The following is a 17213-nucleotide window of genomic DNA, read 5'->3' on the forward strand; positions in this document are numbered from 1 at the left end:
TACTGTAGTTAGGGCAGTGTGCTTCCCAATGCTATGGGGTCATCAGGATATCTTGTTGGTATATTTACTACTATTTACTGATTGGCTGTAATCCTTGGCATACGTTAAAAAATCAAAAATTTTTTTTTGTTAAGCCCCAGACATAGACCAATCATAACACACTCAAAATTTATAAATTTACTACTAGTCTGCAAACAAGAAATGTGAATTAGGAAAGAGAACCAGCTGCTATGATGAATAAGTGAAAATCTGATTTTCAAAAAAAGGTATTGAAGAGGGCAACAAAAATCCTAATTCCTAAGAGAAGTAAAATGTCTGCAGCAGTTCAGTGCAATTTCATCTGAAATTCTGCTCATCTTTTGCCTTTAAAAAAATAATTTTTTCTAAAATTAAACATTTCTGCTGATAAGTCTAGCAACTAGAAAAAGTTTAGGGCAAATTCTAAGAGCTCTTACTTGTAGGAGGCAGTAAATAAAGGTAAAAATTTCCTGCTGGACCCTGGTCAGATTGTGACTGGCGATAGTGGGAAGCACAGGCAGAAGCTGCTTCTTGCCTGTCTCACCCACCCCAGCCCCCCTTCTGCACAAGTGGGAGGGAATGGGCTAGAGTTACTGGCTAGGGGCACAACTGAGGCTTGGCCTACACTAGGCCAGACCGTCGCCTGCAGATTTGCAGTATCTGCAATTGCCTTTAAGGTCTGTCCTCGCTGAGGGAGGTCGGCAGGAGCGTTTCTCCTGTTGACTTTTATCTGCTTCTCCCAAGAGGAGGAATACAGGGGTTGTCTGCTGACCCCAGAGAGATCGAAGACGTGTGAAATCGAACTCCAGAAGACAGGGTCGATCTCCCGGTAAGTGTAGACATACCCTGAGTGTTGGCTATTCCATGAAGTCAGTGAAGTAACTTCCTCCCTCCCCAAAGCAATGGGGGAACACAGGAGGGAACTTTGGCAGCGTTCATTCTCTGGGGCTCTCGTAGAATGGAGTAGCTCCATGGTATGCTTTTACTCTGTTTTATCCTGTGAATTCACTATCATTTGTAATTTTGGCTTTAAGTGAGGATCAAATTTTGATGGGCGCTGAAGAAGCAGAAGTTGGTGGGAGTTGTAGAAATGTTGCACCTTACAGAATCAGATGCTGTCACATACCAAATGAAATGAAACCCCTTTAATGATGAACCCTTCCTCTAGTTTGTCATTAAAGGGATATAATCAAGATTTCCAAGCCCCAGAACTAACCTACCTTAAAACTGTTAGGGGCTTAGTCCTTCACAATTGAAACTTATTTCGTGGTATGTTTTTAGTTTAAATATGTCAGATATTGTTGGGAGGGATTGAGGGTGTAGTTTATTTTGTAAGGTAGGGTGAAGCATTAAAGTCAATATTGGTTATTTTGACATCTGTAGCTACTTTGGTAGGTGAGGAATATTTTCAGTGTTGGAGATGGTGCCAGCCTAACTGTCTTAGAGCAAGTCATCAAACGGTGGCTGTCCAGACAGCAGCTGTGCAAGCTGCTTCCAGTATGCCTCGCCCATTCGTGAGGGTGGCTTTTCTCATGTGAGACCCCTTTCTAAAAGGTCTCAGCTGAGACCACCAGCTCATTCTGCATCAGAGTAGCTAGCTAAACACCTTGAGGCCAAGTCTGCGCTGGCATTTCACAGTGCTGTAAATTTCTGCCTCAGAGGTGTGAGAAAACACCCAAGCACATCAAGTTACAGCTCTGTAAAGCACCACCAGCACTGTTAGCTGCTCTGCTTATGGAGGTAATTTATATAAAGCATTTACATTTACTCCTCCCGGGGCATGTGCTGTGACCACACTCAGTTTAGAGCATTTCTGCAGCTGCACTTGAAACTGTAAGTGTGGACAAAGCCTGATAGTCATGACTCTTGGACACTACTGACCTTAGCTGGGTTTGAACTGATGTCTCAGAAGTGAAAGGTTCCATAGCCTATTTCTCATTCCCAAGGGTTGCCAGTGTTAACTTAAAGTTCAGAGTTAATATATTTGTCACACCTTGAATATAAATGTTAAACCAGAACATCTGTGGATGAATTTATCTGAAATTCCTAAAGTAACTATTTGTAAACCTGTTGACAGTTATAAAATACAACCTGCAAGTGAAGTAGGCACACTAGATCAGGGATTTGCAACTGTGGCTCTGGAGCCACATGTGTCTTTTCAAGGACTTGTTTGTGGCTCCCTACTCTATATTTGCAAAGTAAGGTGGGGGAAAAACCGAAAAACCGTCCTGATTATTTTCAATAAATGGTGAACATCTAAAAGCCCAAAAATGAACAACTCCTATCTAAATAACAAACAATACGTGATCTCGAAATGTTGGACGACAATGTTGGCATTCTCCAGAGAGAGAGAAGATTCAGGAGTGAAAGTCGGGAAGACAACAGTACAAACATGCAAAGTGTGAGGAAAAATAGAATATGTAAAACATTCATGAACGCCCTGCAGTAAACGTGTGTCGGATTACAAATCGTGTGCATGCTGTTCTTAAAAAAGGGGTTACAGAAATGGTTTGACATAATTTATTAAGGACCATCTTGTATTCACATGCATTATGGCTCTGGAATTATTGAGTTTTTTTTATTGAATTGGAAAAAAATGGCTCTTCTTGCCGTTTTGATTGCTGACCCCTGCACTAGATTATATGCATGATCTTTTTTTATTGTCTGCAGTAACTCTTGTATATGTTATAATAGATGTTCTCAGCAGATAGTCCCAATACACGAAGGAGCTCGCCCCTTAAGTGTTGGGCAGACCCTTCCCTCCACTTACCCTGATTTTTTTGCTTTAGAATAAAAGGTTAAAAATCTATTGTGGCAGCCAAGTGGACAGCCAGCTGTGTGGTGCGCCAGAGGAAGGGAAGAGAAGGTAGGACGCTGAAGAGAGAGAAGAGGTATTACAGCTGGTGTTATATGCAGAGGGAGGCTGCAACACAGAAGGAAAGGTGGAGGGTGGGGAGAGGGAAAGAGGCAAGACAGCTGTAGGGGAGTTCCTGGGGCAGAGTACACATCATCATGAAAGAAATCACCTGGGGTGGAAAGCAGAACAGCAGGTGATGTTGCATTGGGTGGGGGATGGGGAGAGAGCTGAAGAAAGGAGCCTTGGTCAACAAACCTGTGGTGCTTTATCCTTTTTGTCAATTGTTGAATTTGGGAGCAAATGTTCCAAATAACCAGCAAGAATCATCATTATCTTGTTACAGTGGACTCTGTTTTTTTTCCCTAATGAAATTAGCACATGGCAAGTGATGAAGACAGTTTCTTGGAGCCAGACCCCTTCTGTTTGTATAACACAAGATTGAGGGCCTCTTTGCACAATGCAATAGAAATAATTCTTTAAAAACTACTGCTTTTGTGGTGTCCAGAAGCCCTGTCTATTTACGATTGGGCCACGCTGAGCTGCAGAAATGTGGTGAGACACAATCTAAGTAGCTACAGGTTGAAGCTCTTTAGTCTGGTGCCCTTGGTACCCGACTGGTGCTGAATGAGAGAGTTTACCCGACCATAGGAGGTCAGTATTGTCTAGGAGCATTACCAACCCTTCCACTGCTTACTGGTCTCTTAGAAAACATTTAGGGGTAGATTAGAGTTAAGTAACAGCACAGAACACTGAGAGCCAGGACTGGTAGCTGGAAACAAACTTTATGGGACCATAGGAAACTTGGCCACACCCGTGATAAGTGGCCATCCAGCTAACTAAAATCATGCCAGACTACCGATGTTGACGGATGAGAGAGCTCGCGGATTGGAGAGGTTCAACTTGTGTGGGCAAAGAGTGAGCGGGAGGACAGAAGCAGTGCTAGAGGCAGTAACATGGCCAGGGTTACCTGGCAGTTAGTAGTAAATTTGGGAATGGAACCCATGCTTTCTTTATCCTAGTCCAGTACCATGCAAAGCAGAACACCCTGGTTCCCTAGTGAAAACATAGGAATTTGACATTTGTGGTTACTGTTGCTTCTGTTACCAGAATGTGGCTGTATTGTTCACATGTAACTGTATGATGTCTCTGTAAAACATGCATATGAGTAGTGATGTGATGCTCTCTTCAGAAAGGAGAGAACGGAGCATCTTAAAGGGCCTTTGGAACTTCTGCATATTAAAAGCTAGGTTTTTTTTTTTAATCTCCCCCGTTGAAGTCTGTCCTGTGTTTCATTCTTAAGGTGAGTGAGTGATGTTATGTAACTTTTTATGCTGTAAAATAATAGTTGGTTTGATAAAGCAGTTGACTAATTACTAAATTACCCACCATTGTTTAAAATACTTGCGCTGCAAAATGTAAATGAAAAAAATATCTTCACGTGTCAGTATGAAAAATGACAATAGCATAAATAATACATAGGACATCTGCTCTGATTTTTAAATTTTAAATTGCATTTAAGGCAGATGTTGCAGAATTTGAATGAAATAGGCATAAATGAGGGAAATATAGCTGTTTAATTTTATAGAGTCCCATTTTATGGTTAAATTCACTGTCAATATTTGAACTCATGTCTGTATTTTTCCATCATTTGCAACAGAACAAACAATGAATTAAAATGTCATGTGTATTAAGAGGATGTTCAATATTTTAAAAAGCTTCTCACTGACATTCTGGGAAATGAGAAATTATGACTGAATATTTTACTGTCTTTTCTGATATCTTTTTTTTCCCCAGGAGAATATATAAAGACATGGAGGCCGAGGTATTTTCTCTTGAAGAACGATGGCACATTCATTGGCTACAAAGAGCGACCACAGGATGTTGACCAACGGGAATCTCCTTTGAATAATTTCTCTGTAGCTCGTAAGCATTTTCACAGGCCCTCTTGTTCTTGCTATATGGGTTTTACAGAGTTGTTATAGGCATAGCCCTTGTAATCTGTATATTTAATGTTAAATCGAAAGCCGCGCAAGACAAATGTTCTGTTCAAATGTATAGAAGCTTTTTCATTTTATGCAATATTAGCTTTCATGGTCCTATATCTGACTTGTAACTTTGATGTGCGAATGATTAGTCCTGAGTTGTGATCACATCAACTTTGTGTAATTCACTATTTTTCACTTTTCTATTTGACATTACTTAGTATTGCTTATAGTGACAATAGATTACTATTTTGTGTTTACCTTTTTTATTTTGTATGTTATGAAAAATATTGAATGTGTAGGCCCTGATTCAGCAAGATACTTAAACATGACTAATCTCATTCAGTACCATAAGGTTAAGAATGTTGCGAAATCAGGACTTTCAGCCCTAAGCTACCTGTTTGCTTTGTGGATATGTACCTAAGTGTGTTGAAATCAATGGGTGTCTTCCGATTAACTTCAGTGGGCAGCGATCAGGCCCTGAAATCAATGGGACATCTTCAGTTTTTCTTATTTTAAATGAAAATTGTGTGTCAGAGGCCCCAAAAGGATTTCTGAACTCAGGGAACAATGGAAATAGTTACTCTTCCAAGTGCTGCCACACACAAACACCCTGAAAATGCATGCCTCTCCGGCTGCACTCAGGCACCCCAGCAGAACCTGAACCAAATTCCCTTATGGACATTCTTGACCATGTTCATAGAAATGTAGGGCTGAAGGAATTTTGAGAAGCCATTAAGTCCTGTCCTCTGAGCTGGGGCAGAAAACATAGGCCATCTGACAGGTGCTTGTCCAACCTAGTCTTAAAAACCGTCTGTGATGGGGATTCTACAACCTCCCTTCAAAGCCTATTCTAGAGCTTAGCTACCCTTGTGGTTATAAAGTTTCAGCTAACAATCTCCTTTATTGCAGATTATACCCATTACTTCTTGTCCTACCTTCAGTGGACATAGAGAACAGTTGATCACCATCCTCATTTGAATGGCCCGTAACATACTGTTATCAGGCCCTGTCCTTCCTTCAGCCATCTTTTCTGAAAACTGACTATGCCAGGATTCTTCAGCCTTTCCTCAGGTCAGGTTTGCTAAACCTGTGATCATATTTTGTTGCTCTTCTCTGGAGTCCCTTCTGTTTGTCCACACCTTTCCTAAGGTGAGGCTTCCAAAGTTGGACATACGCCTCCATCTGAGCCTCACCAGTGCCAAACAGAACAGGACAGTTCCCTGCTGGGTCTTACATGCAACACTCCTGTGAACGGACCCCAGACCTTTAGCCTTTTTCAGGGCTGTCCTACTGTTGTCTCTCATTCAGTTTGTGATGCACCTCAATCTGCAGAGGTTTTTCAGCAGCGCTGCCTGCCCCACCCCCATCTCCCATTTTGGAGTTGTGCATTTGATTTTTTTCCTGACTAAGTGAGGTACTTTGCACTTGTCTTTATTGAATTTGATCTTCTAAAATTTATACATATTTTCCACTTTATCACAATCATTTTGAATTCTAATCCTGCCTTGCAACCCCTCCCAGCATTGTCATCTTTTATAAGCATACTGTCTGCTCCATTGCCCAAGTCATTAGTGAAAATATTGAACAGTACTAGACCTAGACTGGCCACTGTGGAATCCTACTAGAGTCACTTTCTCATTTTGGCAGTGAGCTAATGTTGCAAGTACAGTCTATCCACTAGGTGTGCGCCTGCCATATAGTAATTTCATCTAGACAACATTTCCCCAGTTGGTTTATGGGCGTGCTATGTGAGAGGTTATCCAAAATCCTTACTAAAAATCAAGATATATATCACATCGGCTATCTAGCCTCACTCACCCACCCACTAGGCCAATAACCCTGTCAGAGAAGAAGATTGGGTTGGTTTGGCAGGATTTGTTCTTGACCAGTCCATGCTGGCTATTCGTTACAAGCCTGTTTTCTTCCAGTTGCTTACAAATGGGCCATTTAATCATTTGTTCCAGTACCTTTCCACATTTCAGGTTGGACTGACTGGTCTGTAAATCTCTGGGTTCCTTATGTACCCCTTTTAAAAGATAGGTGCTATATTTGCCCTTCTCCAGTCATCTGGGACCTCATCTGTGCATTAGGCGTTCTCAGAGATAATTGCTAATGGTTTTGAGATTACTTCAGCTAGTTTCTTAAGTACTCCACAGTGAATTTAATCAGGCCCTGACAACTTGACTTAACTACATCTTACTTATTTAAATATTCTTTACCTGCTCTTCCCCTATTTTGGCTTCCATTCCATCTCATTTTCTGCTATTCTTTCTCAATATCAGTCTTCCTCACACTGATATGCAATTCATCCTTCATTTCACCTCACTCCCCACAGCTGTACAAATGGCATCATGCAGCATGTGTTACAGACAACACTCCACTGAGTTGACCTGGTAGACTGGGTAGTGAAATTCTGCAGCAGCAGGCACTCCACACCTTGTTCAGGGGAGGAGCTTGCACACCTAGGAGGACACAGATGCCTTTAAATGGTTAGGTTCAAAAATGACTCCCTGAATAGATTTCCTGTAGGGCACCCTAGAGCCTTCAAAAATACAAAGTCTCAGGAATTATTACTGTGTCATCCATTTGCTTGGCAGCTCTGGTATCCATGTGCCCAACGGGTGTCTCCTCACTGGGAATAAAAAATGAGCATGTTATCACAAGTTGCATTAGTCCAGAATGACAGGAGAATATGTTTGAGACCTTTTGTTTTGCCAAGGCAGTCCAGAGAGAGATTTGATTAGTATTTTTACCTCAACAATGACAGAGCCTATAATGTTTCACTTCAGTCATGTTGATTTCTCCTTATAGATCAACAAAGTAAGGAAGAGCAGCAGAAAGCCATTAAATTTCAGGCACTTGATATGTGCAAAGAAGATTTTAATATCTTCATTATGTTGCTGCTAACTGTATTAAGTGTCAGAGTTAAGGTCTCAAAAAGGTGTGCATTGTTTCCCTCTGCTTTTCTTCTATAACTCATTTAGAAGGGATTAAGTTATTCCTTTGTTGAGGGTTGTGAGCACATGAATTATGAGGAGAAGCTGAAGGATTTAGACCTATTTAGTCTACAGAGGAGAAGAGTGAGGGGAGATTTGATAGCAGCCTTCAACTACCTGAAGGTGTGTTCCAAAGCGGATAGAAGCCGGTTGTTCTCAGTGATGATAGAACCAGGAGCAATGGTCTCAAGCTGCAGTGGAGGAGGTCTTGGTAGCATATTGGGGAAAAACTATTTCACTAGGGATGTGTCTACACTACAAACTAACTTTGAAGTTAACTTCGAAGTAAGGGGCTACTTTGAAGTAGCTTGCAGAGCGTCTTGATAAGCTTTCCCTTATTAACTTTGAAGTAAGGGAGGCTAATTTCGAAGTCACTACTTCATTCCTGGGAACGGAGTAGTGGCTTACTTCTAAGTTTAACTTCGAAGTTAATGTGTGTAGATACTCTGGAGGACTCCTTACTTCGAAGTAAGGAGTCCTCCAAGGAGGCCCTTTCCCTCCCCGCCCCCTCGGAGGATGGAGGCAGTCTGGCTAGCCTAGGCAGGGCTCTATGGTCCCTGCCAGCTGCCTTAAAGGAAGCAGCTCCCTGGCAACCCCAGGCAGGAAGCTGAGAGTGTGCCACAAGCAGGGGCAGCATGAGCTCTGCCTTGGACTGCCCCTTCCCGAAGCACCTGCCAGACTCCGCAGCCCCTACCCACCAAGGCGGCATGGCAGGATCCCCCTCCCTCTCCCCCTCTGGGGGCTTCAGAGGAGGGGTCCGAGGATTCGCAGGGCCCAGGCAAGGGCGGCGCCACGAGGGGACCCTCCTGGACAGAGGTGGAGCTGAAGGACCTCCTCGCTCTGTGTGGGGAGGAGGAGGTCCTTCGGCAAACCAGCACCCGCCGGCACAATGCCCAGGCTTTCAACCGGCTGGCCAGCGGTCTTGCCACCCGAGGACACCCCGACCTCCCCGGTAGCAGCATCTGAATCAAAGTGAAGGAGCTGCACCAGATGTATGTCAAAGCCTGTGATGCTGTCAGACAGCTGGGGACACGGCCTGTGCACTGCCCGCACTACCAGGAGCTACACAGGCTCCTGGGGCCAAGGGAGGCGGCCAGCCTGGAGCATGTGGTGAACACCACAGGTCCCCACCCCCATGGACAGCGGCGAGGAGGCGGGCCTCTCCTGCACAACTGGCCGACTGAGGGCGATGACAAGGGCTCCAGCGATGCATCCTCGTTATTGCCCTCCCCTCTGGAACACCAAGCTGGGCATCATGGAGCCAGGCCTTACCCCAGCCCCAGGAGGTCACAGACGGTAGGTTCGGGGCAAGTGGGACATTGCAAGGGATGCGAATGGGGCCCCTCCCAGAATAGCCCCAAAGCCCACACACCCCTGAGGGTGGGGGAGGGGGGAGCCATGGACTGAACCTTGCCAAGCGGGAAACCCTGGGCATCCGGGATCCCACATGCCATCGGGCGGCAGGGGGCCAGGGTACAGGGAATCCAGGTCTCCCCCCTCACGGGTCAGGTGCCAGCACTCACGGTCCATCCCCCTGTCTCTTCCTGTCTCCACAGGTCCCTCACCAGTCGACCAACCCTGCAGACCTGAGCAGACCGTGGTTGCGGAAGGCTGGGAGGCCACCCCATCGCCCCAGCCTGCATCCCCCCACAGCCTTGGGGGTCCCCTTGGAGACAGCAGGGGAGGGATGAGGCAGCTGCCAACTGGGCGGTTGTGAGCTGACTGGGGTGCTGCAGGAGTGGCTGGTGATGGAGCGGGGCGTGTGAGGCTGGCCGGCGGCATAGATGCCGTGCTCCAGGCTTTGGCCACCCACCTTGCCCAGCCTCCTGCCCTTCCCGTCACCGCCCCTCCAGCAGCTGCCTGACGCGTGGCGGACCTGTCGCCAGCTGAGCACCTCGAGCTGGCCCAGTGGCTGCTGATGGAGGTTCACGCACCTGGCCCAGCCTCAGTGGCACCTACTACATACCCTGTGGAGGCAGAGCTTGCAGCACCCCCACCCCAGCCCTACCTTCACATGGTCGCAGCCCCATTGCAGCCCCACAGGGGACCCCGGTCCAGGGGTGGCCGGGGTGGCCATGGCTCCCTGCCCCCCCACGCCTCCCAGCCAACTGACCCAGTCCCCCTCTCCAGTTCAGTCTCCCACCTGAGCCCCCACCTTCCCACTGCCAACCAGTCCCCGCGTGCACACCAAAGGTTTCCACATTCCGTTCCATATTGTACGATACCTTATTTCCCCCATTAAAGTTTCCTGTTCACCCCCCCACCAGGAAGCACCAGGGACATGGGCTAGGGTGGAGAGAGCGGGGAGTGTGAGGGGTGCAGGGTGGTGTGGTGTGTGGCTGTGGGGGGCGGTCAGGGCAGGCCCTGCATGAAGGCCCAGCACAGGGCATCCTGGACCCTGACCCCATCCCACTGTGCCTCATGGCACAGGACAGTGGGTGGCTGCTCATAGCCGGCCCCCTGGTCCACAGCGTGGTGTGTCCAGTATAGGGCCGCATGAGCCACGGGTGCAGCGGGTACGTGGTGTTGGCCATGATGCAGGGGAGCATCATGATGTCCCTGAGCGGGAGCTCCCGCAGGGGGACATAGGTGCCCTCCTGCATCTGGTGTCCCAGCCACGAATTACGGAACACACAGGTGTCATGGGCCCTGCCTGGCCACCCCACACACACATCCAGGAAACAGCCCCTCATGTCCACCATGGCCTGGAGTACCACTGAGTGGTACCCCTTCTTGTTTATGTAGGCGCCCCCACTGTGGTCCAGAACCTGGATTGCAACATGCGTCCTGTCCAGGGCTCCAAAACAGTTGGGGAAGCCCAGGTCTGTGAACCCAGCAAGGGTGGCGTCAAGGTCCCCAGGGTCACGACACGTCGCAGGAGCACTGTGTTGATGGCTTGGACGCCCTGTAGTGGGAAGGAGGGGATGTCCATGACCACCGGACTGGGAGCCCCCACCCCCCCCACCCCAAGGAATGAAATGAAATGCAAAAATTCCAATATTGAGTGTTTCAGCTTTGTTGTGCATAGTGCTCACCTCCTGTTACAAGTGAGAGTTAACACACTGAAGGAAGGTGGCAGATGGTATTAGAAAATAACTTGGTTTTTTTCCCCCCACAAGGAAAAGTAAGACTGGATTCATTACTAACCACATTTCTATCCAGTAGGTGCTGAAATGTAAGTTGCATCTACAGCTTTTCAATCTACAAGTCCCTCACTACCCTAGGATCAGTCTTAGAAGCTTATGATTCACGTGGGATGGGCTTGTAAGGTTATGTCTACAGTAGACACAGCAGTTGAAGGCTGATATGCTATTTTAGCCAGTTGTATAACTAAAATTGACCTTTTAGCCGTCGAATTCCGTGGCTGTCTTCACAGAAGAAGGTCCATGGGAGCGCTCCTCCCGTTGACCTTCCTTAATCCTCATGGCTCGTAAGGATTTCTGGGGTCGACCCTGACCCCAGAAAGCACCGTTTTGGACATGCACAAAATGGCACCCAGGAAGATCAACCTTAAGTGGCTCAATCTTCTGCGATAATGTAGGTGTAGCCTAAGAAAACTTGTCTGAAAAACCATCTCTGTAAAATGAGTCTTATTTTTATTTAAGAAAGGAAAAGAGAGAAGTCCTGCTTTTCTTTTGCCTGCCTTACCTTTTGAAATGTCCATTCGTCTGTTTCTGTAGTTCAGGAATACAGTTTGGAAAATTTCTCCTGTAAAACACTTGGTGGTGGTTTTAATTTATGCCATCAAAACTGATGCCTTATGCTTCTGAGTGTGCAACTCCAATAAACATGCAGGAATGGATCTGTGCTCCTGTTGGTAGTTTGTTTTTGTTTTTTCCTTCGCTACCAAGATAGGTGAAATAAACAGCCTCATAGCAAACAAGTGTTTGTGCAGAAATTTTCTGAAAGACAAAACGTTCCAGACATCACATAGACAAGTAACAAGTACATTGTGTTGCTATAAATGGGTTAGCTTGGTGGCATTCACATGGATGGTAATCTCTGTCACATACATCTCCATAGCAGATTATAAACCCTCCTTTATACCGTGAATCTGAGAGAGGAAATGTATAGAAAAAATGTGTAAATAGAGAAAAGCCTGTTACAAGGAACAGATTGTTTTTCATATTGTCAAAATTTGGGTTGACTGAGTTTAGTGTAAGACCTTTTGCTACATTTAGTATGGGAAAGCTGGAGTTGTCCAACTAAAATAATAGCTTTATGAGCAGGACTGTAAGTGAGGCCAAGATGATCAGTGTTCTGGACAGTTTGTAGAAGAGGGATCAGATTCCAGTAGATAACTTGACTTTATCAGCAATGAATTTAAATACCTTGCTGAATCTGGGCATAATGTGGCATTCAGAACTCTGTTCTCACTTGCACCTTTTTATTGTATGGTTAGGGCTACCCAGTAGCACAGAAAGCAGGGCTGCTATGAGACATCACATTTGTTATTTGTCTTTTCAAAGCATCTCTTCTTGCTGTCTCTCTTTTAATTTAAAACAAAAAAAAAGTGAGGAGTGAGGGATTCTTCCTTGCCATTACTGGTTTAAAATGTGATGTCATTTCATTAGGGAGCAGAGTTTGACACCTTCCTCGCAAATAATCTGGCTTTTAGCTTAAGTTGGTGAGGAAGCAAATATTGTGACATTTTAGAAAGTCACCAGGATAATACTAAGTGTCTTTCAAATACAAAATGGTAATTTGCATTTGAATGCCTTGGTGTCTATTCCTGTTAGAAACAATTTCTCTGTCCTACTTATTTTAAGACTTAATGCCAAGAAAGAATCAAGAAATTCTTGAATGTAGTTTAAATCATTTTTAAACAGGCTGCAGTTTATATGGCAGACTTTGTTACAAATGGGGCAGTAGTGGTACTGGTCCATTAACAGGACTGACTCTTTTCTAAATGGGAAAATCATCTTCAGCTGTTCTTGGTGGGAGGTTTTTTTTCATACAACATAAAAATATATTAGTGATACCTCATATCAGAGGGCCAGTAATAACTTCTTATTTATGCAGTGGCGTGCTTGGTGTTATGCAGACAAAACTCTTAACTTGTCCTCAGTTGTTTGTAAATTACCGCAAACAGATGTAAAGAATTTTTAAAAGGTGTTTCCCAAGTTCATTGATAATATAAAGTCCAGGAGACTCAGCTACATTGGGAGGAATGGGTAGTAACTTAAATAATGTTTTAAAAATCTGCATGGTGCAGTACTTTAGTACAATGCATGTTAAAATTAAGATTTCTTCTTTTTATGATATATGCTGTTATGATTGAGCAGGGTAATTAGATAGCATATTGTTCACCAAACAAAACACTTCTGTGTGACATACTTGAATTATAGTGGTTATTAACTGACAAATCTCCATTATTTATCTTGCTGCATGCTTTAAAGATTGCTGGATCAGCAAGCTTAACAAATATCAATGGACAGTGCTGATTTAGATGAAATGTGTTGGTATTTAATTGGTCCCATTCTTTGTACTGAAAAGCCTAGCATAGTTTGTTATGGTGAAGTTAAGTAGTTAATTTTTTGTTTTCATGGCATTTTATAGAAATGTTTACCCTGCTAGCTGAAAATATCTATTCATTGGCATCAGGTAGTGAATCAAGTGGATCCATGAGAAGGACATTGGCTAATACTTGTAAAATTGTTTTATTTAACAGTCTTTCAAAAAAACAACATTGAGCTACAGGATAAACATATTGGACTACACACAGTGTTTTAATCTCATTAGCTACAGCCTGTATTATTGTTTGTATTATATACTACCACTTAGAGGCCTCAGCAAGGATCAATGCTTCTTTGTTGTTGTCACTGTTCAAACACATAGTCCCTGCTCAAAGAGTATATAGTCTAACTATACAAAGTAGACTAACAATAGGAGGGGGACACAGATAAGGAAAGGTTAACTAACTTGTCCAAGGTCACACCACAGGTTATTTGCAGAGTTGGAGATAGAACTCCATTCATGGTTCTTTCTACTGGACCGTGTTAAAAGCTATCCTAATGCGCAATGTAAACTACAGTTCCTTGAAAGAGGGTGGCCGGCAGTGTTCCCTCATTTTTTTCATTCATGTGCAGAATAGATTTTGTTAAGTGCACTGAGGCATGTGCAGATGGGCACCACTGATAGAAACATGCTGCTGGATGTGGGCACTCTGCTAATCAGCTGAATGGCATTTGAGTATCTCTTGCGGGGGCCACCCATGTGTTCAGCTTGCAGGGAATGGTGGTGGCAGCTGCAGGGCAGTGGAGGTGGAGTAGGGCTGGATGCAAGATATAAAAGCATAGCTGTATCTGTGGGTGGGGAGTCTTTAATGTTCATTTTTTCTAGGGAATGAGGAAGTGCTGTTACCACACTAAAAACCTTTTCCTGACTCTTTAATAACCTCTCTTTTCTTATTGCAGTTCTTTAATAGGACACAATAGACCCTTAGCTTGCTATTAAAGAAAAAATGGACTTTCTTGTATGAAAAATGCAAAATTACTTGTTGAAAAGCTTATAATTTTAGAAGCAAATGAGGCATGAAATATATTACCAAAAATACAGTACCCAAATACACTGGTAGTAAATATTTTACATTGTGGACAATGTGTTAATTGGAGGCTTGAATTTAAAATGGGACGCTTTTCACAATGATACCTTTTTCTCAAAGAACATAGAAGTATAGACTCTTAAGACTGTGTCTGGAATGACAGTACACATTACTAAATGGTACCTTCCTCAAAGTGAAACCTTTTAGAAGCTTTAGTAGTTAGTAGAGATACCTTCTTGGCTTTTTATGTCTTTTGTTTACAGTAGAGTTAATTTAAAACTTTGTGACCAAATAACAGTGAGATGGTTCTTTCGGAAAGTGCAGAACAAGAGACATAATCCCAAAACAAGAACAACTACTTTCAAAGTCTCTTGCATCTTTGTTTTTTGGGCCTTTTTGGTTTAATTGGGTAATTGCTTGAGATTTACATTGGGAGGAGGAACTTTATTATTGTTATAACTCTGCTGGATTCAATTAAAAAAAATTGTGAAAATATCCTGAAGAGATCTACTCAGCTGGGCTTATTTGAGTTTGTCCACCTTATAGCAGCCATTCTCCTCCTAGTAAGCATCAGTTTCAGTCCCAAAACAGGAAGATCTTAAAGTTGTCTGTCCTATGATGAATGTCCATGAAATACTGCATATTGCTTTGAGAGAGAGAAGTTGGGGGGCAGGGGTTTCCCTAAGAGATGAAGAAATAATTGCATGAAGAAAGGGCTATGTGTGACTAGTGATCTAGAGTCCACTTTGTGGTTTCTGGATTTCATGCACTTATGCATACTTCTGTGGGATTGTTAGTTTAGACTGTGTTGCAGTAGAGGTTGAACCTCTGTAGTCCACCACACTCTGGTCTGGCATGATTTGATTAGTTGGCTGTCCTTTTAGCATGGGTATAGCCAAGTTTTCTGTGGTCCCTTAAAGTTTGTCTACAGCCACCAGTCCTGGCTTTCAGTGTTCTATGCTGTTGTTTAGCTGTAATTTGCTCCAAATCTCTTCTGAGACATCACAGGTCAGGTCTTTGAGGGTGCCGGACTAAAGAGGTTCAACCTGTATCTGCAAGGATGAAAGCTGTCACCAGAGTTTGACAGTGGATGTACACATACTTATGTTAATGTTTTTTAAGCTAAGAAGGTCCTTTTGGAATGCCTCTCTGTAGTCGGCCTTTTATAATGATGAGATAATAGGGACCAGAGGTACTTTGTCCTCCAGAGACTGTTGTGTTGAACTCTTTCAGCCAGACAGGTCTCTGTAGAACAAGCACTGCAAACACACTACTAAATTCTTTAAAGATAGGGGCCTGATCACGTGTTCTGAAGTTGAGGGGGTTAGCATTAACTTCAGTGGATGCAATAATTGGACCCGTTGTGAACTGCCCTTGCCATGTGTTCTGCTGCAGACAATCAGGGGAGTGCAAGACGTGAGTTGGGATCTCTTTGATGGCATTACACTGTACGGCTGGTCAGCTCTGCAGGCTTTCTAAATAGAACTTGTTTCAAGCAAAGCTTAAATGACTATCTGCTGAGCTATTTATTGGTTTTCTCAGCATAGCAAACTCTCTGATGTCTCCTAAAGAAGTACTTAGAGATTTCTATGGCTGATTAATTGCAACAGTTTGCTACATAAGAATAAAGACAAATGATTATTTAAACCTGCTTATGTACCATGACTTTTTCTTCCTTGATCGTGGTAGAATGCCAGCTGATGAAGACAGAACGACCTAAACCAAACACATTCATCATTAGATGCCTCCAGTGGACCACAGTAATTGAAAGAACATTTCATGTGGAGACTCCAGAGGAGCGGTATGTTTCATTCATATTTAATACATAAGCTACTCGCAAAAGCAGATGTGAATGTTCAGCTCTATTAGTGCAGTCCCCGCAAGAGCTCTGATTTCTCCATTGACATAGGTCTAGACTCCAATCGATTTATGTTTTCGTACATACAATGGATCTTGGATTAGGGATGTTAATGGTTTACCCAGTTAACTGGTAAACCTCATGCATTTAACTGGTTAACTAATTAAGTGGAATTTTACATCCCTATCTTGAATGTCAGAATTTCTGAGTAGTTCAACCTGAGGCACCTTGACTGATGGGCTTGATTTTCAGAGGAGGGGCACTGAGCATTTTCTGCAAATCAGTCCTTATTCTAGTTGTTGATTTCAGGGCTCTCATCACACAAGAAATGAAGCTTTTTCCACCTTGAGGTTACTGGGAAGAGGTCCACACAGAGCAAAAACAAAGACCCCAGCAGAGCTGAGCAGTTTCAGCTGTACTGGCTGACCCTTTTTGAGGACACATTTTTAAGGACCAAGTTAGTTGTATTGCTACCGCTTGCTAATGGGTTATGTAAATAAGATGGTAAAAGTGATGACAGGGAAGTAATATGCTGCTGACGGGGACTTGTATTTCATCTGTTGAAGGAAACAGCTAAAAGAATGTATCCTGTGCTCTGACTAATAGAGAATTGATCTCTTACCTCCTGAGAGAACAGATTCCCAGCATAGCTATTTACAGCCACTAGCTATTTAAATATTTAAATTGCTGTTCAGCTGTTGAATTTAGATTATTCTGCTACGATTGGGGCGGTAAAACCCCAGCATTCCCTATGTATGACACCGGGACAATGTTTGTCTTTAAGGTCAGCATGCTTTTTACTGGATGTTCTTGGCTTATTTTTTATTTTGTCTTTCATTCATTGATTGTGGTTGGTGTGATACTTGTAACTTATGATTCTTTTATGTTGACCAAGGAGAATGAAAACAAACTCAAGAAAAGTAAATTGTGTTTTCCTTTATCGCTTTGTAGCAAA

The 17213-nt window shown here is 43.6% G+C and overlaps 1 protein-coding gene across 4 annotated transcripts in view; it reads left to right on the forward strand.

Moving 5' to 3' along the window:
* Positions 1–17213, forward strand: part of AKT1 (AKT serine/threonine kinase 1) — a 153281-nt gene that overhangs the window by 100110 nt on the left and 35958 nt on the right. For all 4 annotated transcript variants that reach the window (XM_074996393.1, XM_074996394.1, XM_074996391.1 and 1 more), the window contains exons 3-4: positions 4670–4798; positions 16090–16201. In XM_074996393.1, coding sequence (XP_074852494.1) covers positions 4670–4798; positions 16090–16201 — 241 coding nt within the window. The remainder of the gene's footprint in view (positions 1–4669; positions 4799–16089; positions 16202–17213) is intronic.

The sequence above is a fragment of the Carettochelys insculpta genome, chromosome 6 (assembly GCF_033958435.1).
Source record: "Carettochelys insculpta isolate YL-2023 chromosome 6, ASM3395843v1, whole genome shotgun sequence".
Lineage (NCBI taxonomy): Eukaryota > Metazoa > Chordata > Testudines > Carettochelyidae > Carettochelys > Carettochelys insculpta.